At 43.1% G+C, this 24,063-nt stretch overlaps 1 protein-coding gene across 2 annotated transcripts; it reads right to left on the bottom strand.

Annotated features, from left to right (window-relative positions):
• Positions 1 to 2,617: 2,617 nt before the first annotated feature.
• Positions 2,618 to 10,000, bottom strand: LOC110692509 (uncharacterized protein At4g37920, chloroplastic-like). 2 transcript variants are annotated; one of them, XM_021869536.1, is made up of 7 exons: positions 9,538 to 10,000; positions 9,285 to 9,371; positions 5,982 to 6,424; positions 5,464 to 5,632; positions 4,253 to 4,497; positions 3,161 to 3,348; positions 2,618 to 3,028 (listed from the first exon to the last, which is right to left on the bottom strand). In XM_021869536.1, exons 2-7 carry the CDS (start codon positions 9,352 to 9,354, stop codon positions 2,869 to 2,871), a joined length of 1,275 nt encoding a protein of 424 aa, XP_021725228.1. In that variant the 5' UTR covers positions 9,355 to 9,371; positions 9,538 to 10,000; the 3' UTR covers positions 2,618 to 2,868. The 2 variants fall into 2 exon arrangements, with proteins under 2 accessions (XP_021725228.1, XP_021725230.1); XM_021869538.1 differs by having other exon boundaries at positions 2,907 to 3,028; positions 3,156 to 3,348.
• Positions 10,001 to 24,063: the final 14,063 nt, after the last annotated feature.

Here is a 24,063-nt window from a genome sequence, read left to right as displayed (position 1 = left end):
CGAAGCAACTTTGGCATTCTCCCATTCTGAAAACCCGGGGAGGATATCCCAAAGGACAGCGGGAACTTCATCATCCCGTCCAGAAGCGCTCGGCTCCTCCGTTCTCTGAGGAGGAGCCGAGGAAAGGGGAGTCGCCCTAATCCCTTCAGCAGGGTCAGACTCTGGCCTTTGTCCATTCCAGGTCCCAATCCTGTTCCTAGGATCGGGAATCGGCCTTGCTCTTCTTGGAGCACGGGCTCTACCTCTAACTCCTCTTGCCATTGATTATTTCGAAGAAAAAAGTCGAAAGAAAAGGGGAAGGAGTTCGAATTCGAAGAAAAATAAACTGAAATCAAAGGAATTTACCTTAATCTGAAGCGAAAGTTGCCGATTTACGAGTTCGTAGTGGCAAGTCTCAGTTTCTAAGCTTAATGCTCGGGGAATTTGCGAAGTTTTGATGCGGGTTCTTGGTTTCTCTCTCGAGAATTCTGGGTTTGTGTTGGTGAATAAGTGAGGAGAGATGACGCGCCTCTGTTTATATCTCCAGGTATGGGATACGAGGAGTCTGCGTTTTAATTTCTCTTAAATACTCCACTAAGTAACCGTTAAACACATGATCTTGTGATTAAACTGCCCATTATCCGTCCAACTTCCACAATCATCTGCCTTAACCGTTGTTATCTCATTAATTACGGTTTAAATTCAAATTTTTGGATTAATTAAATCATTTACTTCCCTCCTTTTCTGAATTAAATCAAACCCGACCCGTCATCCTTCCAAATCGGGTCTGGGGGGCAAGTTGTTTGGGTCCAATTTAGTCCAATTGGGCCTAAGCACTAAATGATCCAATTAAAAGCCCAAGGTCAAGGTTCAACTCTCCAATTGTGCTAAAGTCAAAGGTCAGCCCACAAAGCAAACCAATTGGGCTAAGGCCCAACCTCTCCATGTATGATGAGGTATAAAAGCCATCATATTGATACATTCATGAGGGATTGATTCTGATTCATTCATAGATTCATATGTTCATTCATATATTCTGATATATTCCATAAAAGCCTCAAGCAACAAACTCTCTTGCATAGTGTCCTCTTCTTACACATTGTACTGACTTTAGCATCGGAGGGGCCTTCCTCGGCAACACCCCCGAGGCTAGTTTACGTGTGTTTACTGTGCAGGAAACCTTGGGCCCAACATAACTTGGACCGAATCCAGCCTTCTCCATTTCAGCGGACCTTCGGCAAGGTCCCATTGTTTTCACCCGAAACAATATGTATTAGTATAGAAAGTGAGCTTCTTACTACTTTCGTTCTTGCATATTTTATCACTATATATGATGCACAATTTAAGACATTGTTAAAGAATATGAGTGGGTGTGAGATAAAGAAAGGGATAGAATCTAAAAAAGGATGGTTTGTGTAAGAAAAAACTGAATAAAATTAAAAGGGGAGTATGAAATGGTGAATTAATATGGGGTTGAAAGAGTAAGGGATCGTTTAGTTCGTTAGGGAAGTGCCCATGAATTTCAATTTGTGGGAAATAAATTCCATCATCAAAATCATGGGAATTCAACAAATTGGTTTGGTTAAGAATGGAGGAAGTAAATTCCTATAGGAATTTCAACTTACCAAGGGGGTAAGGTAAGTGAATTCCCATGTTTTGTGGGAGGTCAAAATTTCTATGAATTTGTGTTGCCCCCATTTTCACTTTTTTGTGTCAACTAAACAAGAGGGTGAAAATAAAATTCATGGGAATTTTGACTTCCCACAAAATATTTAGCCAACCAAACAAGGTCTAAGATTGTAAATTATAATAAAGGGGGTATGCCATAAATAGAATAAAGTAAAGTGGGTAGAATTTAAAAGAACGACCTAAAATGAAAAGTGAATAGAAGGTAAAGCAAAAAAGTATGTAGGGAGTAGTCGTTTATTATATACTTATGGAGTATAGGTTATACGAAGTAACATTATAAGGGCTTGGCCTCTATATCTTGTGTGTTATCATCCTTTTCTTGAATTGTTCTTTTTCTCTTCACCTTACTCTAATATTATTCAGATTTTAGCAAAAATAAGATCAATTCATCAAAAAAAAGTTATAATTAGTAAAAATTTGATAATATAAATGCTAGATAAAATAGATACGGAGTATTTAGTAAAACTAAGTTTTTATCAGTAGTAGCGAATAGCGATAATAGTAGTAGTAGCAGTAGCACGTGTAGTATCAACACCAGCAACAATTGTAGCAATAGTAGTAGCAGCAGTAATAGAAGTAGTTGCAGTAGGAATAGCAACAACAGTAGCAGTAATAGTAGCAGTATCACCGGTGGTAGTACTGTAGTAGGAGTAGCGAGCCGCAGTAGTATTTAGTAGTAGTGACATTCGGTAGTAGTTAGTACTAGGTTAGTTAAAGTTGGTAGTAGTTAGTAGCAGTGACATCCGGTAGTAGTTAAGAGAGGTAATGTAATAAGAGTACTACTACGAGAGGTAGTGACATCCGGTAGTAGTTAAGAGAGGTAGTATAAAAGATCTTTAAGGAGCAAGCCAAAGATAGTACAGACAACCGAGAACATACGAAGTTTTGGTTGGCAGATAGATGCCATCAAGGGACAAACTACCAAATCTAGTGACTATAATTCATAAACTATACAGAACCAAATGCACTTAATTTATCTTACAAAATGAGATAACCAATATAAAAGGATACGGAGTACTAAACTAATGAACTCCAATAGGGGAGACGAAATTATATTAGTACAGTCATGAGTAATTACATTTCTTTTTTCTTTCGTTGTGGATGGGATAGAATCAAAAGAGATAGAGCTGCTTAGGATATGGACACACATTGTTAATGAGATGCAATCTTGGACAGTGTTTGAGCTACATTTTAATCTACTTACAAAAACCTATCCTGAACAATTTTGTTTAGTTCTTCCAACTTCTGGATAATGTTCGGATTCATCAAATCCCTTGCCTCCCTAATTAATGTTCCTTCTTGGCTGAAATAATATGCGTCCACCACAGCTTTTATCCAAGTATGTAGTTTCTCTGGTGTCCTGAACATTTCACACAAACAGCAATGAAACGCCTTAAAGTGAGGAAGGTAACTATCCAAAGGCAACCCTAACATAAAGTTTAAGAATAGGGAAAGGGAAATTTTAATGAGATTGGTCACAGATATACTTTACGTGTACAAGTTATCAACGTCTGTCCCTTCAAGCTCTTCTCCAGGAGTAAATGCATCTTGTAGAGCAGAAAGTTTCTCCTCAGGATCCTCAATTGTCAGAAGATATTTCACAATCCTGATCTCCTTTGGCATTAGCCTCTGAAGATTACCTCTTGCCGTCTTGTACAAATGATATAACACATCCTTCACCTAGAGAAGGAAAAAAAAAAAAAAAAAAAAATTATCTAGTGCATGAAGGAATACATCCCGTAGAAAAAAATAGATTTAAATTCATTTTCTAGCAAATAGTATGGTTTTCATCTACCATAAAAATGTCAACTAGTGTGATCAGCCATCAGCATGCGCATGGTCTATTTTACTAAACTGGAACTTTCATCTCTGATTTAATCAAGTAATAGGACAAGCATAAACTCTCCAGACATAACTTATATTGTTAGCTTCCATGAAGTACATTTATATCAAAGTTGGAGACAAGGCCACAAGGGTACTATATGCATCTTCAGAGAACTTCCCCAAGTGGTTTAGACTAAGGTCTTCTCCTTGCCCCAGTGAAAGGGTGTGTCCTTAATGCATTGACCATAGCACATCCTACAACAAAAATAAACAGAATTGAGAATTTAATAAAACCCTCCTCTTTTCAAGGGCACCACTTCCCTAAAGTGGCCAAATTCATTTTAAGTTTACTAGATATATCTCTCGTCTTATGGTCCCCACTCCTACCTTTAAATTACTCTCCTCTCACATCCCTTTCTCTTGAATAAACTATAAAAGAAAACGAATGGATATCAAACAAGCTACAAGGACTTACACAACTTTGTAGCATTGACAAATCACTTCACTATGGGTATCTATGTGCTGATGCACTGTTCAACATTCTAGCTTTAGAAATTAGACAATTCATCATGCACATCGAGTAACAAATTGATGGAGCTTCAAGCCTTGTCATAGCAGAAAAATTATAAACATCATAACATAGTGATCCTCAATTGTAGATTAATTAAGCTCTGAGCTCAGAAAAAAGAAAAGGCCATTTTCAGATTGAACAACTCTCCAAACCAAATTCAAAGCTTCCTCTAAAACAATAATATCTTACCTCATCTTTCATCATGTTTGATTCTTTGGCACTAGACCAAGCTTTTGTTATCATCAAAACCAGGGCGGAATCAAGTTCATTCTTCGCAGCCAAGGTGTCTATTTTTCTGCAAGCAGCATCTAAAGAGGGAGAGTTGATAATGTCCTGGAACTTCACTTCGGCAGAACTGATAGCCTCTAAGCTTTCAGAAGCTGTATCATAAGCTTGTACTGCAGATAAGCACCTATTCCCAAGCTCTACCAGAGCTATTTTTACAAAAAAATATTGTTAGATTCATTACGAATGGAACAAGAAGGCAGGTGAAAGGGTGATACAGAAAAGGAGATGAGGAAAAATCCTCATGGGGACAAGAGGCTTAAATGCATACGAGTGAATCTTACATGCAACAATGACAGCGTGGACAAGATTGTACAATGTACACACAACGCTAACCAATTTGAAATCCAAGGCTTGTTAGAATATGTGTGTACTTCTGATATGGTTGCAAATTGGTACAAGAAAAATATTAGTTAAGTTCAAAGATCAGACTGGAGTTTCATGGAGATCTAAGACCTTGTGATAGATGGAAAGACAGGTCACCAATAAACCAGCCATGGCTACTTCATGGATGCTATAACAAACTGTGGTACCTTCTTGTTGTGTTGTCTACTTGCCTTAGTTTAATGTCTAACATTCTCTTCCTTGTCACTTCTACAATCAACAGAAATGGGAATTATGCCATGTGCTGGTGGTAAATGCAGCCGTGCCTGAGTGAGGAGAAAGGGAGAGGAACTAGAAAGTGCTGAAGGAGTGGGTAATGGGATGGCGCCTGGCGGCAATGATTGTGGTTGTGGACCTTGAGCCGGGGGGGTGGGGGTGGGGGTGGGGGAGGAGGAAGAAAGCGAGAGAATGAGATGCATTTTAATAATAAACATAAAAATAAAGAAATAAACCAGTTTTATTTTAAAGGTTACAATAGGGGGACTAATTTGGGAAAGGTAGAGAGTATCAGTTGAAATTTATTATTAGTAAAACAATAGCTAGGATTATTCTGAAAAGGCTACTAGTAATTCGGATCAATATTGTTAATTTTTCCATAGATTATAGCAACTAAAGCTTGTACTCTCAAATAAGTCACCAGTCTCACCACTTAATTAAATGGTGTAGCAGAAAACGAATTGTGATTAGGAAGGTGATGATTAGTTTTATGAAACATAAGATCAGTGGCTAACCATTTTGCTCCTCAGGATTGTCATAATAAGATTCTGCAACAGTGTGAAGATGCTCAAAAAACTCCTTAGTGAAGTCTTTACGACGCCTTGCAACTACTTCACTGATATTTTCTGAGGCTCCTCTCACTACCTCGAGAAGTTCATTAGCTCTCTGGACATCTTCATCAATCTGCACACAAAATTTCAGAGCATTTTACAGTTTAATCAAGGAAAAAAAAAAAGAAAGAAAAAAGAACAAAGCACACTCGTACTATTAAAAAAAAAAAAAAAAACTTCTGCAAGATTGATACATAACCACATGGAGTATGTTACTTTACATGAATGATCAAAATGACAAAACAAAGCACCAGAAAAGAATCTTGTAAGGAAAACAGGAGATAAAAGCCAATAACTGAAAACTAAAAAAGTAGCAGATTTAGACATTTAACCAAAATCAATGCCAATTTACACGTCAATTTTTAATAGGAGCCACCCACTCAAGAAATTTACCCATTGTACAGTTACATGTTTTTATTTACCTCTCTCAGCTTCCTTCCAAGCCGAAGTAGCTTGTGTTTCATTTCAGGGTTGTCATCACTCTCTGCCCTTTCCTCACAACGCAGAAAAAAGTGGGGTCGGATAGAACTCCATTCTTTGCTAAAAATTAACAACCTTCTCCAATCAGTTGGAGATGGTTTGTCCAATAAAAAAACTTCAATCAACTTGTCACAAACACGGATCATTTTCTGATTATCTAATTTGTCAAGGTCACCTTCCTCTTTTGCATTTTCACCATCTTCTGTTGCCTCTTCTTGAAAAGCTTTGCCATCAGGGAATGAAACTATAGCTTGCTCTTCTTTCCCATTATTGGCCCTCAGAGATGCATTTTTAACCCTTGCGAAGATTGAGGGATAGTGAACAATATTAACCTTTGCCAAGAAAGAGGGATACCGCAACCTATTCAGGTTACAGATGTAATAGCCTGGAATATTATAATGCATAGAGGTTTATTATTTGATTTATAAGGGAGATAATTCAAGCTAGAACGATATGTAAAACTTTATACTAGCAAGTCCACTGCACCAAAACCAGAAGCCAGACACATTAAACTACAGCAAATGTTGCAGACACCTATTTTTGGCACTTTGTCCCAATCAGAAAGGCTTCATGATGAAACTTAACACCACTTTTCTGAAGAATCAATATGTGCATGTTACAGGAGCAATAGCTCAAACACCCACTTGCCATCTAGAACGGTTTAAACTAATCTCAAATATTAATATCTTGGGCTCAAAACCTACAGGGTTGACTCATGTTATGAAAAACATGCTCTGTATACCTAAATTATGCTCATTGATTTGTATTATATAGTATGTTCGTTTACAAATAAGTTTTGCCTTTCATCTTATGGTTTAGTATATGACTCTACATTATTTTTGATATGCATGAAAATTAGCCTTCCATGGACATATCATAAGCCCAAATCGAATTTAAATGGAAAGGATATAACTTAGGAAAAATTGCCCGCAATAATCCCACCTTTTGGCCGTCCGCCCAAAATAATCCCACCTTTGGATTATTTTTAAATAATCCGACCTTTATAGCTAGTCCGCTCTCAATGGTCCCAACCGGTCAACTAACCTGTTATAACAAGTCACTTGACACGCGTTGGCCTGCGATTGGTCAAAAAAATAAAAAAAAATTAAAAATTAAGAAAAGTTTTTTTTTTCAGAAAAAAATAGAAAAAATAATTAATTATTTTGAAAAAGCCCAAACGAGCCAGAACCACCCTCCCCGCAGCCCGTTTCCAACGACCAAGCTACCGGACTCCCTGTCCCGCTGCGTTGAGGCCGTTGACCGCCCAGAAACTCTCCTGCAGCGCCGACGATCTCCTTCCCCCTCCCCTGAACCACCAACCCCCCTCCTACCACCATGAAAACCCTAAACTAAAAGTGGCCGGAAACACCTTGCAAACCCTTGATTCCAGCCCCTTTCCCCTTCTCCGGTCCCTTTTCCGTCTACCTACCTTCCCCACGCCCGATCTCATCCCTTATCTCCTTCCCACGCCTTGATTTTGGCCCTTCTCCTCTTCAATTCGCATACGTTGATGTCGGTAATGGTTGTGGACTTGTGGTGAATTGGTGACGACGGAAGGGTCGGAGATTAACGCGCGGGGTCTGCGGTGTGGTCGTGGTGGGGTCGGCTTATGTGGGCCTGGTCTGGGCCGGTGGTAGGGGCGGCGAGATGGCTGGGGTCGCTGTGGTGATTGGTTTATATTTTAGTTTTTTTTTTTAAATAGTTAATTAATGTTAATTATTCATAATCAATTCTTAAAAACAAAGTTAAAATTAAAATTTATTTTTTGACCAATCACATTATGACAGTGTAAATAAAACTTTAAAAAAAAAAAAAGTTTACCCACTCAACCGGCTATAGGTCACTTGGGACCATTGAGAGCGGACTAGCTATAAAGGTCGGATTATTTAAAAATAATCCAAAGGTGGGATTATTTTGGGCGGACGGCCAAAAGGTGGGATTATTTTGGGCGGACGGCCAAAAGGTGGGATTATTGCGGGCAATTTTTCCTATAACTTAAGCTTTGCCGAAATTACACATTATATGACTATATTATAAGACCCATTTCGAGTTCGAAAAGTATGACCCTTTGAATTACAATATTGCACTGTCAAGCGTAGAAAATATTTGTGTGAGTGGCATGTGCGATAAATATTTCCACGTGTACTACATGACAGCATGCACCTTATAATCCTACATTTTCCATCTTCTCTTATAAATACAACCCTCCATACATACACATAAAATTATTAAGATTCAAACCGAATTGACAATTTAGAATCTAGAAAAATCCTAATCCTCTCTTACTGTTTATTTTTTTTAAGCCTAATCCCCAAACACCAAACACATACTACCCTCCTGCATTTTCAAGTCTATAGTGAGGTTCTACAGTGTTCATAATGATATAAAGTCTTCATAAAGGAAAATTGATATATTCCTGAGAACCTAATATTCCAAGGTCTAAGACAATTTGTTCGTGAGCATACTAGCATAAAGCTTTATACAGGAAAACTAGTGAGTTTTTGATATTTCAATAATCAAACTATTTATGCAATCATTGCATTAATAATCTCAAACTTAACAAAAGGACAGGACAAGCATTAAAAATTTTACTCAAATTACAAGTATCTCTGGACAACTGATACCGATGACAGCCAACAATAACATCCTGCTTAAACCTTCTAGACATCATTAAGTTTGCACTTCACATAATAAGTTTTGGCAGGGAATTAGATATAACCAAAGAACCCCAAAGAAAAATAACAAAAATAAGTTTGCAAATAACATTTTAGATAAGAGCACTTTGATAATTGCACAACACATGATAATTTCTTATAGTAAGACTCCCAAAATTTGCTAACCTCAAATGCAAATTTTGAACAATAATTGACTTAAAAATTAATATGAAGATTCGCTCTCACAAAACACAGTGCTGCTTGGAAAAGTGACACTACTATTCAACTTAAAATCTAGTTTAACTGTGATAATATCATCAAGAAATAGCTTATAGTACTACGTAGTTTATTCCAGAAAATAGCTTGATAGACACAGTATCAACCAATCAATCATAGTCTTAATCCCATAAGTGGGGTCGGCTACATGAACCAAAATTGATTATTTCGCGTAGTCTAAACTGGTACATGGTATATACACAAGTTAAAATCCAAATTGGTTATCTGAATTGCAATTCAAGCTAAAAATTAATTTTAATTATTATAATATCATCAAGAACTAAAAGCAGTACATAGCTAGCTACTCTAACATACCAGGTCCGTCTTTGAGCCAGGGCAACAGGGGCGGCCGCTGTCGGCCAACGGAAATTAATCCCATTTTCATAATTCCGGTGGTTGTACCTGTAACACATTAGCATTTAGCACCCAAATATTACATAATTACCGAATATATACATTCCAGAACAACCTTTAATTGACTGACTATACTAACAATTTCATTAACAAACCCTTGATTGTGACATTGATATTCGATTATTTTATTTGGAAAAAAAAAACACTATCTTACCTCAGAAGCTGCTTCAATGGAGGGAGGAGAGCAGGCAACAGATAGAAAAGGAGGGGGATGAGAGAGGAAAGAGAGGGATGCAATTTCCTTTATAACTTCAAATGGTTATACTTCGTTTTTTTTATAGTGCAACAAGGCAACAAGCTAAACCGTGCAAAAAGTGAAATCTATAAAACATTAAAACTCCACCCTTTTTTTTTCTTTTTTTTATTTATTTATTTTAATTAGATTCTCCTCTTTTCTTTAATTTTTAAAAAAAAAACCAAATAAATTTTTTTTTTTGAGGAAAAGGTATCAAGAGCATTTTATTAAATTAAATCCAGTTCCGCTAGAGTGATAATACTCTGAGGAAATGGTCCCTTACAAACAAGTTTATCACTAGATCCGATATCCCACTTAGCAATGTGATGGGCAACCATATTACAAACTCGTCTAACATGAGAAAAAACACATACATAAAAAAAAAGCTCTATCATGCCTTAGATCCTCGTATACTAGGTGGCTTGGGGTAAGACCACTCTTCTTGCCATGAGCACCTTGTATAATGCTAGTAGCATCGCTCTCCACATGGATTATGTTGAAACCAAACCTTCTTGCGAGGAGTAACCCATATTGAGCAACCAGCCCATCAGCTATTACAGGGCTTGTATAGGGGATGTGTTTTGCTCCAACCACCAAGAGCTTCCCTTCCGCGTCTCTCGCTATTGCCCCCAGCCCCACTAAACTGCCTGCACACACATAGGCGTCAACATTGATCTTCACCACACCATTAGCTGGGCGGAACCAAGTAGCGGCATTACTAGCTACCCTATTAATGCGCCCCGCAGCAGGTAAGCATCCCACCTTCTTTACATACTCGCAATATTCATCCACCAACCTCGCAAATCCTGCAACAACAAGGACCACATTTGCTCTCTCATTACTAAAAACCACCTTATTTCTGCGGAACCAGGCTGCCCACATTAAGGCCCCCATCGATCTCAGCTCCTTCGCTTTCACTCTGCTTGCGAACTAGTTCCATATCTTCTTAAAAGAATCAGCAAGTGCACCAACTAGTAGATTCACCAAGTTGCTATGTCTCCAAATTTCAGCAGCAGCCTCACAATGAAAGAGTGCATGAATTATAGTCTCATTTCCAGCACCACATACCTGGCATGTTTCATCCTCAGTGACATGTCTGTGCACAAGACGTTTTTTCATGGCCAAGTTACCCTTGCACGCACTCCATATGAAACATTGTAGTTTTAGGGGAGCTCTCAATGCCATAATCCTCTCCACAACTTGGTATTTTCTACGTTAGTGTCACCCTGCATCAGCCCACCAGTTCGTGCAAGCCAGTAGCACCATTTGACAGTAAAGACTCCATCCTTCGTATAAACCCAGAACAGCAAATCTACAGGGCTTCTGCTAGATAAAGGGGTGACAAGGATCGCTGCACTAGTGTCATTAGGGAACATATTGTTAATTAGTTCTCTATTCCACGCCCCAACCCCTTCCACCATCCGCTCACTTACCCTCAACCCCAAATCACTTGTGCTATTTGGAGTAGGATACACAACTTTTCGATCATCAAAAATCCAAGGATTAGTCCATACTTTAATGTTGTTTCGGGTGAAAACAATGGGACCTTGCCGAAGGTCCGCTGAAATGGAGAAGGCTGGATTCGGTCCAAGTTATGTTGGGCCCAAGGTTTCCTGCACAGTAAACACACGTAAACTAGCCTCGGGGGTGTTGCCGAGGAAGGCCCCTCCGATGCTAAAGTCAGTACAATGTGTAAGAAGAGGACACTATGCAAGAGAGTTTGTTGCTTGAGGCTTTTATGGAATATATCAGAATATATGAATGAACATATGAATCTATGAATGAATCAGAATCAATCCCTCATGAATGTATCAATATGATGGCTTTTATACCTCATCATACATGGAGAGGTTGGGCTTTAGCCCAATTGGTTTGCTTTGTGGGCTGACCTTTGACTTTAGCACAATTGGAGAGTTGAACCTTGACCTTGGGCTTTTAATTGGATCATTTAGTGCTTAGGCCCAATTGGACTAAATTGGACCCAAACAACTTGCCCCCCAGACCCGATTTGGAAGGATGACGGTCGGGTTTGATTTAATTCAGAAAAGGAGGGAAGTAAATGATTTAATTAATCCAAAAATTTGAATTTAAACCGTAATTAATGAGATAACAACGGTTAAGGCAGATGATTGTGGAAGTTGGACGGATAATGGGCAGTTTAATCACAAGATCATGTGTTTAACGGTTACTTAGTGGAGTATTTAAGAGAAATTAAAACGCAGACTCCTCGTATCCCATACCTGGAGATATAAACAGAGGCGCGTCATCTCTCCTCACTTATTCACCAACACAAACCCAGAATTCTCGAGAGAGAAACCAAGAACCCGCATCAAAACTTCGCAAATTCCCCGAGCATTAAGCTTAGAAACTGAGACTTGCCACTACGAACTCGTAAATCGGCAACTTTTGCTTCAGATTAAGGTAAATTCCTTTGATTTCAGTTTATTTTTCTTCGAATTCGAACTCCTTCCCCTTTTCTTTCGACTTTTTTCTTCGAAATAATCAATGGCAAGAGGAGTTAGAGGTAGAGCCCGTGCTCCAAGAAGAGCAAGGCCGATTCCCGATCCTAGGAACAGGATTGGGACCTGGAATGGACAAAGGCCAGAGTCTGACCCTGCTGAAGGGATTAGGGCGACTCCCCTTTCCTCGGCTCCTCCTCAGAGAACGGAGGAGCCGAGCGCTTCTGGACGGGATGATGAAGTTCCCGCTGTCCTTTGGGATATCCTCCCCGGGTTTTCAGAATGGGAGAATGCCGAAGTTGCTTCGGCCATGATAAAGAACCGCCCCTACCCATGGTGGGTGGAGAATGCCGATCAATATCGATTTGCCGAGCAAATTGAGTTGCATTACGGCATTTTTGAAGCTGATGGGTATTGGTGCCGAATGCCCTCGGCATCCGATAGAATCCATCGTCCACCCCCGGGGTATGTGGGGGTGTACACAAGACAGCTTCAGTACGGGCTGAGGTTCCCTTTGGACGTATTCGTCCGAGACTTGCTGATCCATTACAACATCTCTCTATGTCAGTTAACTCCCACCAGCATCCGAAGGGTGATGACATACTTATGGGTCTGCAAGTTCTTCAAGTATGTGCCGAACCTGCACTGCTTCAAAAAGCTCCATCGGCTAGTGCCAAATATTCAAAGTGGGCACGGAAGCCATGGTTCTGGGTGGTACCGGATTGAGTCCCGGCCCCAATACCTAACCATGTGGCCAAACGAATCTTCAGACAAGGACTGGAGAGGTCAATGGATTTGGGTTAGGGCACCCACAGATCCGGGCCACCCTTGCGTCTTCAGCGCTCCCCGGTACCTCGCTGAGCCTGATCCCGAAATGGGAAGTCTAGGTCCCCCCGCAGATAACGGGGTGGATCCGAACCTTGATCAGCAACATATCTTCGGCAAGCTGCCGAACCGGGGGGGCAGTGGCCGAATGCAGCATATCCCGGAGACTTGGCTCCCCGATACGCATTACGTTTTCCAAGAGAACATGCTAGCAGCTGTTGGCCTCAGCCGAAAGTTTAAGGATGGTAAGCTTCTTCGGCTGGGGCCGAGGCTTTTTAACTATCTCTTTTTCTTCTCTCGCTTCGCTTTTTCATGTTGTGCCAACCTATCTGAACTAACCTTTCCCCTTTCCTTTTTCAGAGCGGGACGAGACCAACGTTGGCATTAACTACGCTCGTCTTGGTGTCAACCGAGAACGAGTTGTAACTGAACGGGCCCCGTCTATCACTGAGCCGAGGCATAGGGAAGTTCATCTAGACTCTTCCCACTTCCAAATTGAGGTTGTTGCTCTGTATCAGAGGCAGAAGCCTTGGTGGAAGAAGAGAGACCCCTGGTTTCAGCTGCTGGACGAAGAAGCTGAAGCTGCCCGTACAGCCGAAGAGGTTGCACGGGTTCTCGAAGCTTGCGAAGGAGGAGAAGGGTCCTCCAGAGCTGCTGAAGCAGAAGCTGCAGCTAGAGCAGCTGAAGAAGACGAGGCTTTGCTGAAAACCTCGGTGAGTTTTCAGACAACTTTGTCTTTCTTTTTTCTTTCTTTTTTTTTTTTACTCACATTCTTCCTCCCCCCTGTCTGTTACAGTCTGAAGAGAGTAACAGACATAGAGAAGGGAAAGCTCCTGTTCGTCCCGAAGACCAAATACAAAGAGAGTCTTCAGACTCAGATATGGACGAGCAGCCCCTTCTGAAAAGGCGACGAAGGATGGCCATCATCGGCCCCCATGACTTTCAGCGGAGGCCGATGACCATCGGCGTTGCAATAAGGGAACCCGAGGAAGGCAATGGATCGCCGAGGGTTCCCCGGCCACCACCCCAATCACCTCAAAAGACCCCTCCGCCACCTCCTGAGATGGAGGTGGATCAGAGAACTCCCGAATCTAAGGGAGCGGTCCAAGAAGAAATTAAGGCGAGTGCTGCTGAGCACGAAAACAAGGATGCCGTGATGTCCAGTGCTGAGGGCTTCACGACAGACATCGCAAGAGAGGTTGAGGCTTTCGTCCTCACCCCTGAAGAAGAGGAGGTCATAGTAATTGACTCCTCTGAGAAGGATGATGCTGATCCATCCAAAGCTAATCAAGCTCCATCGTCATCCTTCCCTTCCTTCCAGACTCTGCAATCTGGAGAAATGGGTTTCTCGGCCCCCCGAATTCCAATCCCAGACCTCATATGGGGTCAGAACCGAGAAGGAGCTGCAGCCTACTTCGGCGATTTTGCTGGCATGTCCGAAGTAGATAGGGCAAGGATCTGGTCGCTGAAGGCCACTGCTGGGATGGGCGAATCCAGCAGATCAGTTCCTGACCCAGCCAGGTCTAACCAACTGCTGATGATGCAGGTAATTTTCCTTGCCTTCATTTCCTCTGAAATTCAGCTCTATTTTTTTTTTATTTATTATTATATTATTTTTTTTTGTCTTCCTGTTTTCAGTTCGTACACAATCAGACTCTCACTGTAGAGCTGATAGATACCCTACAAGATAGGGTAGACGCTGCTGTGCACGACAAGAAGGTAGCTGAAGAGGAATTAAAGCTTGCTAAGCTGAAGCAAGCAGCAGCTGAAGAGAAGCAGCAGAAGGGTGAGGAGTATGAGAAAAGAGCTGCTGAAGCCCTCAAAACCTTCTGCGACGCTATGGAGAAGGAAGTTTTTCCCCCACTGATGGAAGGGGAAAAATTCCTCCAGGAGCATATGGGAGTGGACGTCTCCAAATTCAAGGCTGCTGTTGAGAGCCGTATTCAGGAAGGAGCTGCTGCACAAGCTGAAGTGCAGCAACGTCTAGAAGCTCTTGAAGCCAGCCGAATGGCTGCTGAAGAGCTGCTCCAGGCCAAAGATGTCCAACTCTCAGAGGCTGCTGCTGCTGCCGAAGCTTAGAGAGCTAAACTCCATGAGGCTGAGGATCAACTGATGACCCAAAAAGTTAAAGTGGCCCAAGCTCAGACAAAGGCTTCCCAAGTTCAGCAGGAGCCGAATGAGCTGAAAGGTTCCTCCTCCAAGCTCGCTGATGAGCTGAAGAAATCCAAGGAAGACTTGGAGGAGACCCAGAAGAAGCTGGCTGATGCTGAGGCTCTACTCAAAGTCCGTGTCTATACCCAAGAGGAATATGAGATGGGTTTCAGAAACGGGTTCCGAGTATGCCGAAGAGTCTGCCTTCATGCTGAACCGAAGCTGGACTGGTCTAAATGTGCTGAATGGGTCCAGAATCCCGAAGACCCTCATATGAAGTATGCAACTCCAGTCGAAGCTGAAATCCTTAAGGCTGAGGAAGCCGAAGAGGAAGCTGAGAGAATGGAGTTGGAAGCTGAACAGAGGGAAAGGGAGGCTCGGCAGAGTGCAAAGCCCGCTTCTTCTGCTGCTGGGGCTGAGGCCACCATGGGGCTCAACGCTGATCAGTCTGATCCTCAGGCTGAAGCATAGGAACTCGGGCAGTCGTCTTCAGAATCTTGTGGTTCATCATGTGCTTAACTTTAGACTTGCCGCTTTCTGAATTTTTTGCCTTGTTTTTTGCTTCAGCTTGCCTTGTCGTACAACAGTTTATTTTTTTTTGCTTATGTACGTATTTCGGCAGCTGTTATTTTCCGCTTGTGGGCGGCTGCCGATACAGTTTAATTGAACTTGTAGCTCAATTTCTGAGCATGAATTATTAATCTGATGCTCTTTTCTTCACTTGCTTTGTTTTTGAATGCTTTACTGTTTCTGTTTCTTCAATTCTGCCGTACATACTTGCACTGAGAGTGCTTCTTGCCCCCCAGAAATTGAAGTATGACTTCCGCTGAATAAGCAATTTCTTCACTTCTTCAAAATGGGTATCCGAAACACAGGGCCAACTGAAGGCAATGCTTCTGGGATACAAGTCTTACTGAAGATTGACTTCATCTGAAAGTTGGATATCCGAAACACAGGGCCAACTGAAGGCAATGCTTTGGATATTAGCTTTCTGGGATACGAGGCTCAGTTAAGGCAATATCCCAGAATTGTCCATGGACTCATGTCTTTGGGGAACAAGTCTTACTGAAGTTTGACTTCAGCTGAAAGACCAGTGTTCTTTAAAAAGACGCATATCCGGAACACAGGGCCAACTGAAGGCAATGCTTCGAATAATGGCTTTCTGGGATACAAGGCTCAGTTAAGGCAATATCCCAGAATTGTCCATGGACTAATGTCTTTGGAGAACAAGTCTTACTGAAGTTTGACTTCAGCTGAAAGACCAGTGTTCTTTGAAAAGACGAGTTTTGTCAGCCATCTGAAACCCAGATACCCGAAGGCGAAGGTTTCAGACGTGGCTGATTTAAAAATTTTCAACTGTTGCTGTTATCCTTGATTTTCTGTCTATCTTTGAAAAATGGATACCCGAAACACAGGGCCAACTTAAGGCAATGTTTCGGATAATGGCTCTCTGGGATACAAGGCTCAGTTAAGGCAGTATCCCAGAATTGTCCATGGACTCATGTCTTTGGAGAACAAGTCTTACTGAAGTTTGACTTCAGCTGAAAGACCGGTGTTCTTTAAAAAGACGAGTTTTGTCAGCAATCTGAAACCCAGTTACCCGAAGGCGAAGGTTTCAGACGAGGCTGAATAAAAAACCCTTAAAGAGTAGATAGAACAAAGAAAATTTTGAAAGGATAAAAAGTTGTAGACATTTATATAAATGGCGGCTCCAAGGCCTTTCATTAGTTCAAAATGTACTTACAAAGATTGTTCTGCCCCGAAGGGTTCACACATGGTATTTTTTCAGTACATCAGCGTTCCAGTGATTTTTCAACTCAGTTCCATCCAACTGCCGAAGTCGGTATGTCCCTGGCTGAAGCTCATCATAAATTTCATAAGGTCCTTCCCATGCAGCTGAGAGTTTCCCATGGATTCGGCCTTTCTAAACTGCAGCAGCATTCCGAAGGACAAGGTCTCCAATTTTGAGAGGCCTTGCATGGACCCTTCGGTTATAAAATTTGCTGATTCTCTGCTTATAGGCGGCCATTCTATCTCGGGCTGAGTCTCTTACTTCGTCGAGGAAATCGAGGGATTCCCTCATCAGTCGCTCATTCTCAGCCGAGAAGTGGTGCACTCAAAGGCTCTCAGAGCCAATTTCCACTGGAAGGACGGCTTCGGCACCATACACCAGTTCAAAAGGTGAGCGGCCCGTCGCCTCTTTTTCAGTTGTCCGAAGGGACCAAAGGGTTCCAGGGAGCTCCTCTAGCCATTTGGACTTTTGATCTTCCACCCTCTTCTTGAGGGCATTTAAGATCTGTTTATTTGCAGCTTCGGCTTGTCCGTTACTTTGCGGGTGGCATACCGCTGAATATGCCAGTCTGATGCCGAACTGATCTGTATACCGCTTCAGCGGTAAGTTATCAAATTGCCTCCCATGATCGAAGACAAATACTCTCGGGATGCCAAAGCGAGTGATGATATTCTGCCAGATAAATTTTCTGACAGTTTGCTCTGTAATGTTCGAGGCTGCTTCGGCCTCGATCCATTTACTGAAGTAGTCGACACCAACTATCAGCCATTTTTTCTGGTACAGAGCCTCTGGAAATGGTCCCAGTATATCCAGTCCCCATTGGGCAAACGGGAGTGGATTAAGGATCGGCTGAAGATCCCTTGCTGGCTGATGGATAACTGGAGCGTATTTTTGACATTTTTCGCATTTCCGAACCAGCTCCTTAGCATCTGCGATCATGGTGGGCCAGTAATATCCAGCCCTCAATGCCTTGTGGGCTAAGGTTCTTCCCCCAATGTGGTTCCCACAGATGCCGAGGTGAATCTCCCGTAGGATATAATCTGCATCTGTTGGTCCCACGCATTTCAGCAATGGGGCTGAGAAGGACTTTTTCAGAAGTTCCCCCCTGAAGACAATGAACCTAGAGCTGGTTCTCTTCATCTTGGAGGCCAAAGCTTTATCCTCAGGAGTTTCTCCCCGAAGCTTGAAAGCTAGGATGGGGTCCATCCAACTAGGCTCTGGGTCAGCGCAGCACACTTCAGGTGCTTCGTCGACACTTCTCTCTCGACGCACTTCTACATATACAGATCTGTTCAGCTCGGTAAAAGATGAACTAGCAAGTTTGGAGAGTGCATCGGCTTGAGTATTCTGACCCCTTGGGATCAGCTGAACCTCAAAAGTTTTCAGCTCTGCAATGACTGATTTGATCTTGGCAAGATAAGCTATCATGGAGGGCTCTTTGGCCTCGTAGCTGCCACTGATCTGATATGCAACTAGCTGAGAGTCTGTTTTTAAGCAGACATGATCGGCTTCCAAGGAGATGCACAATTTTAGGCCGGCGATTGCTGCCTCATACTCGGCTTCATTGTTCGAGGCCTTAAAAGAAAACTTTAGTGCATACTCAAAGGATTTGCCTTCGGGAGAAGTTATCACTACTCCTGCCCCCGAACCGTTTTCGATGGAAGACCCATCCGTAAACACGGTCCAGAATTTCTTTTCACTGTCTAGCGCTTCTTGGTATGAGCATTCGGCCAAGAAATCCGCTAGAGCTTGAGCCTTAATGGCAGCCCTCGGACGGTAGCTGATGCTGAATTCGGTGAGCTCAAAAGCCCACTTGGCTAGCCTACCAGATTTTTCAACCTTGCCGAGAACTTTTTCCAACGGTTGATCAGTTAAGACCACTATCTGATGGCAATCAAAATAGGGCCTCAGCTTCCGAGCAGCCACTACTACCGCGAAAGCAACTTTCTCGAGTAGAGGATAGCGAGTCTCGGCATCCGTCAGTGTATGACTGACGAAATAGATCGGTTGCTGACTCTTACTCTCTTCCTTCAGCAATACTGCGCTGATGGTGGCTGGGCTAACGGCCACATATAGGTATAAAGTTTCTCCTTCAGCTGGGCTAGCCAGCGTTGGGAGTTGAGCCAGATGCTCCCGAAGCTGTTTAAAGGCGTCTTTTTGCTCTTCCTCCCAAACGAGCTCTTTTGTTTTCGGGAGTTTCAGGGCTTTGAAGAAAGGTAACCCCTTATCCGAAGCTCTGGAAATGAACCTCGAGAGGGCTTCCATTCTTCCGGTGAGCCGCTGAACATCCCGCTTCGTTTTCGGCTCAGGAAGGTCGAGCGCCGCTTTGACTTTAGAGGGATTGGCATCAATCCCCCTTTTGCTGACCATGAACCCAAGGAATTTCCCTGACTTCACGCCGAAGACACACTTCTTCGGATTCAGTTTCATTTGATGCTTTCTCAAGGTGGCGAAAGTTTCAGCCAGGTCCTTTACATGGTCCTCTAGTTTTTTGCTTTTGACGATCGAATCGTCAACATAGACTTCCATGTTTCGGCCCTTTTGATCGGCAAAAACTTGATCCACCAGCCTTTTATAGGTTGCCCCCGCATTTTTCAATCCGAAGGGCATCATTTTGTAATTGTACACCCCAGCGTTCGTGACGAATGCTGTCTTTGCTCGATCGTCGGGGTGCATAAAGATCTGATGATACCCCGAGAATGCGTCCATGAAACTAAGCAAGGCATGGCCACTTGTCGAATCGACTAGCTGATCGATCCTCGGCAAGGGATAAAAATCCTTTGGACAAGCCTTATTTAGGTCCGTGAAGTCAACGCACATCCTCCAGGTACCATTGGGCTTCTGAACCATCACCACATTTGCCAGCCATTCTGGATATTGGCAAGGTTCGATGAATCCTGCCTCCAATAATTTTTTGACCTCGGCTGCGATGTCTCGGTTCTTATTGGCGGAGTAATTCCGCTTCTTTTGCTTAACTGGTCGACACGTCGGGTCAACATTAAGCTTATGGGAGATGAGGTCTGAACTTATCCCGGGCATATCAGCTGCCGAGAAAGCAAACACATCTCTGTTGTCCCGAAGGGGCTGAATAAGTTCACAACGGGTGTTCGGATCAAGGTCCATCCCAATTGCTACACATTTCTCACCGTCTCCTTCGGCCAACTCAACTGTTTCAGTCTGTTGGTCCATGTCCATTGCCGATGGACTGGACTCTTCAGAATCTGGCCTGCTGCCAATGTCAGCAGGTGTCCTAGTCTTTTTGTTCTTCGGCTGGCTTTCTGAGTCTTGCGGCTCAGCTGAAGAGCTAGCCTTTTCCCTTTCGGGCCCTTTTTCTCTGGGCACAGATCCTTGGGCCGAAGCACTTAGGCCTTTTGGCTTTTTTGTGCTTGGCTCTCTTTCTTTCTCCTCCTCTTCCTTGTCGTCATCTCGGCGACTTCTGGATGGCTTGAGGTAGTTGCACCTTCGGGCGTCCTTTTGGTTGCCCTGTATCCTTTCGGGGAAGCCGGCGTCTGAGACGTAAATCATCAGCTGATGATAAGTTGAGACGACCCCTTGGATCTCGTGAATTATGGGTCTCCCCAAAATCACGTTGTACACTGAAGGAGCGTCGATGACCAAAAATTCAATCATGACGTTCCGGGCTGCCTCATCGCAACCGATGGTGACAGGAAGTGTCACCTTCCCATCTGGATAAGTTGAAGCCCCATTGAACCCGGATACCGGATAGGGTACCGGCGTAAGGTGCTTGGGCTTCAGCTTAATTTGATTGTAGGCCTTTCGGAACAGAATGTTTGCTCCACTACCACCGTCAACAAGGACCTTACTGACGTCGTGGTTGGCCACCGTGGCGATGATCACCAACGGATCCTCGTGAGGGAACGTAATCCCCCGGCAGTCGGCGGCTGTGAACGTCATGTTCGGCACCGGCGACTGGGGAGATTGAATGTCAGCGTTGTTCACCTGGTGAGTCAAAGCTCTAAGGTGGCGCTTGTGCTCCCTCCGAGAGTATATTCCTCCCGAGATAACATTGATCGGAGGGAACTTCCCCTCCGGCTTTTTACTGTTTTTCCGGGGGAAGTCGAGGTCCTGCCGAGGGTCCTTTGCTGACCTCTCGGATTCTATTTTCTCGCGGTGATCCGCGATGTATTTTTTCAAGTATCCCTTCCGGACCATGTCCTCTATCTGGTCCTTCAGTTGGATACACTCCTCAGTGTTGTGTCCCGAAGACTCGTGGAACTCACACCACTGATTTTTATTTTTTCGCTGATACCACTCTGGGAGTGGTCTCGGCTTTTGGTAACTCTGCTCCTCCTTCGTCACACTGTAAATTTTGGCGCGTGGAAGAGAGAGCGGAGTGTAGGACTCGTATCTGCCTGTGTATGAGGCAAATCTTTCCTTCTTTGGGTCGTTGGCCAAAGATTGCTCCGGGGCCTTTGACTTTCCCTTTGCCTTATGGCCTTGGCCTTCAGACAAGGGTATTTGCCTCTGTTTCCCTCCCCCGAATTGAGGTTGGGTTTTCGCTTTGTTCCATTCTTCGGCTCGGATGAACTTATCCGAAGCATTAAGAGCTTCCTCCAAGGTCTGCGGGGTATGCATGACCATGAAGTCTAGGAACTTTCCTGGCTGAAGGCCATTCTGCATTGCGAAAACGGCTAGCCCCTGGTCCAGCTGGGAGACGCTTGATGACTCGTTACTGAAACGGGTCAGGTAGTCTCGGAGGCTTTCGGTTTCCCCCTGTTGCAGACTCATGAGCTCTGCGGTAGTCTTCTCTCGGCGGTTTGCCGTGGAAAACTTGCTCCTGAACTTGGAGGACAGATCATCCCACCCTGTTACGGAGCCTTGCCTTACTCCCTTGGAGATCCACGCTTGCGCGACCCCCTTGAGAGTGGTTGGGAAATATTTGCACCAAGTCGCCTCGGATCTGGGGCAAAGATGCATATGAGTCTCATACGAGGCCACGTGATCCTTCGGATCCGTGGTCCCGTCATATGTGATGTGCGACGGTATTTTAACCGTGGGTACGCGCTCTTCCAGTATCCATTGCTCGAATGGTGAACTAGCGGGTAGCATAACGGCCTTGCCCTTGTTCCTGGCCGAAGGGACCGCGCTCCGCCCTCTTATAGAGGTAGGAGTGGTTTTCGTCCCTGGCTGGGAAGTCTGGGCCTCGGCTGCAGGGAACGAGAGGCGACTGCGCACGCTCGGTTCCTTGCCGCCGAGTCGGTCAAGGACGCTTCTGCGAACAGTCTCAGGTTCTCGGTGAGTAGATTCTGGGCGAGAAGCTGAGCTGCTGCTCTTATGCGCTTCTGGTCTTGAGGATGAGGATCCTTTTAAAAATTGAGGGTTCTTTTTCCTCTGTTTTTCATTTTTCCAAGAATCCTCCTCCCACTCTTCCAGTTCCCGGAAGGAAGGAAGCTTCCCACCATCATGATCTAACTTCCTCCGCTGATGTCGGGTATGCGGAGGAGTTCGATCACGAGGTGGTGGCATATTTTGTGCCCTCATCGCCTCCATGAGTACTGCCAGCGCTCTTGCCACCTCTTCCGAGCTGGGCCCCGTCAAAGGGGTCCTCGGCCGAGTGTGGGAATGAGGGCGCGCAACCGATGGTTGGCTTTGGGACACTGAATATGTCCTATGATCGGACTCACCCCTGCTAGACCGAGAGTGACCCGGCCTATAATGAGAGTCATGAATTACGGGAGATAGGGAATCCTCCTTGTATGATCCTCCCCCGAGCCGGCACCCTTGGGAGAGTTCCGGTCCGGCGAGGGCGATGGTGTAGGGGTTTTAGGCTTTTCGCCCGCTCCTTGACGGAGGCTTTTGCTCTTGCGGTTCTTAGCCATTGCTGCTAAGATAATTGCAAGATGATCTTGGTTAGGAATTTGGCTTAAAGATTTTTGAAAGTCTTCCCCACAGACGGCGCCAAATTGTTTCGGGTGAAAACAATGGGACCTTGCCGAAGGTCCGCTGAAATGGAGAAGGCTGGATTCGGTCCAAGTTATGTTGGGCCCAAGGTTTCCTGCACAGTAAACACACGTAAACTAGCCTCGGGGGTGTTGCCGAGGAAGGCCCCTCCGATGCTAAAGTCAGTACAATGTGTAAGAAGAGGACACTATGCAAGAGAGTTTGTTGCTTGAGGCTTTTATGGAATATATCAGAATATATGAATGAACATATGAATCTATGAATGAATCAGAATCAATCCCTCATGAATGTATCAATATGATGGCTTTTATACCTCATCATACATGGAGAGGTTGGGCCTTAGCCCAATTGGTTTGCTTTGTGGGCTGACCTTTGACTTTAGCACAATTGGAGAGTTGAACCTTGACCTTGGGCTTTTAATTGGATCATTTAGTGCTTAGGCCCAATTGGACTAAATTGGACCCAAACACATATACTTATGACATTGTTTGTAATAAGTAAAGAGTTGCTTATATTAATAGGATGATTAACTCATGATAGAATAACATCATGGTGTTTAACTCATGAAGAAACATCAAGCTAAAGTGTTAATTAAATCCACCCAGTCAACAAGTATTTAATAATACTCCCCCATGGATGAATGTCAATGGCGGATGCATGTGGCCTGGGCTTGATTGGAGCACTTTCATCCCCATTTTGGAAAAAAAGGGATTCCAGGCTAAGTAAAATATGTAATTCTTATTCTAATAGCTTTTGCTCTCCCATTATTAATTTGGTTTCCTAAAACACAAAATCAAGTAACAGAAATTCAAGATATATCATATATAAACTTAAATGATATATCATTTCTTCTTTTCTGAAATAAGTCTCAAAGGACACTAATTTTCATTGATTAAAGCCATACGAAATCTACAATTGATGATTACCGACAAATGATATATTATTTCTATTTTATAAAAATTGTAACTTTCTTTAAAATAAATAAATAAATAAATATTGCAACTTTTACACTTTTAAATTTTAATACTATACATATACTCTTATTATAAGTCTTATATAACCATATATTGTGATTTATACGTCATGTAAATATAGTCATTTGAGATATTGTTATCTTCTTATCGTTATTATTATTATTATTATTAAAGTTCTCTTAAGGTTTGATTTGTGCAATAAGCATCGACGTAATTACCTAATTACCTCATGTTGCAGTATAAAAAGGAATGTATGATGCGTGTAAACTTAGCTAAATAAAATAAGAACTAAAAAGTAAAAACATTTCGCATGCATTATTAT

Source organism: Chenopodium quinoa, unplaced genomic scaffold, assembly GCF_001683475.1.
Source record: "Chenopodium quinoa cultivar QQ74 unplaced genomic scaffold, ASM168347v1, whole genome shotgun sequence".
Taxonomy (NCBI): Eukaryota; Viridiplantae; Streptophyta; class Magnoliopsida; order Caryophyllales; family Amaranthaceae; genus Chenopodium; species Chenopodium quinoa.
This window is presented reverse-complemented; position numbering and strand designations above follow the sequence as displayed.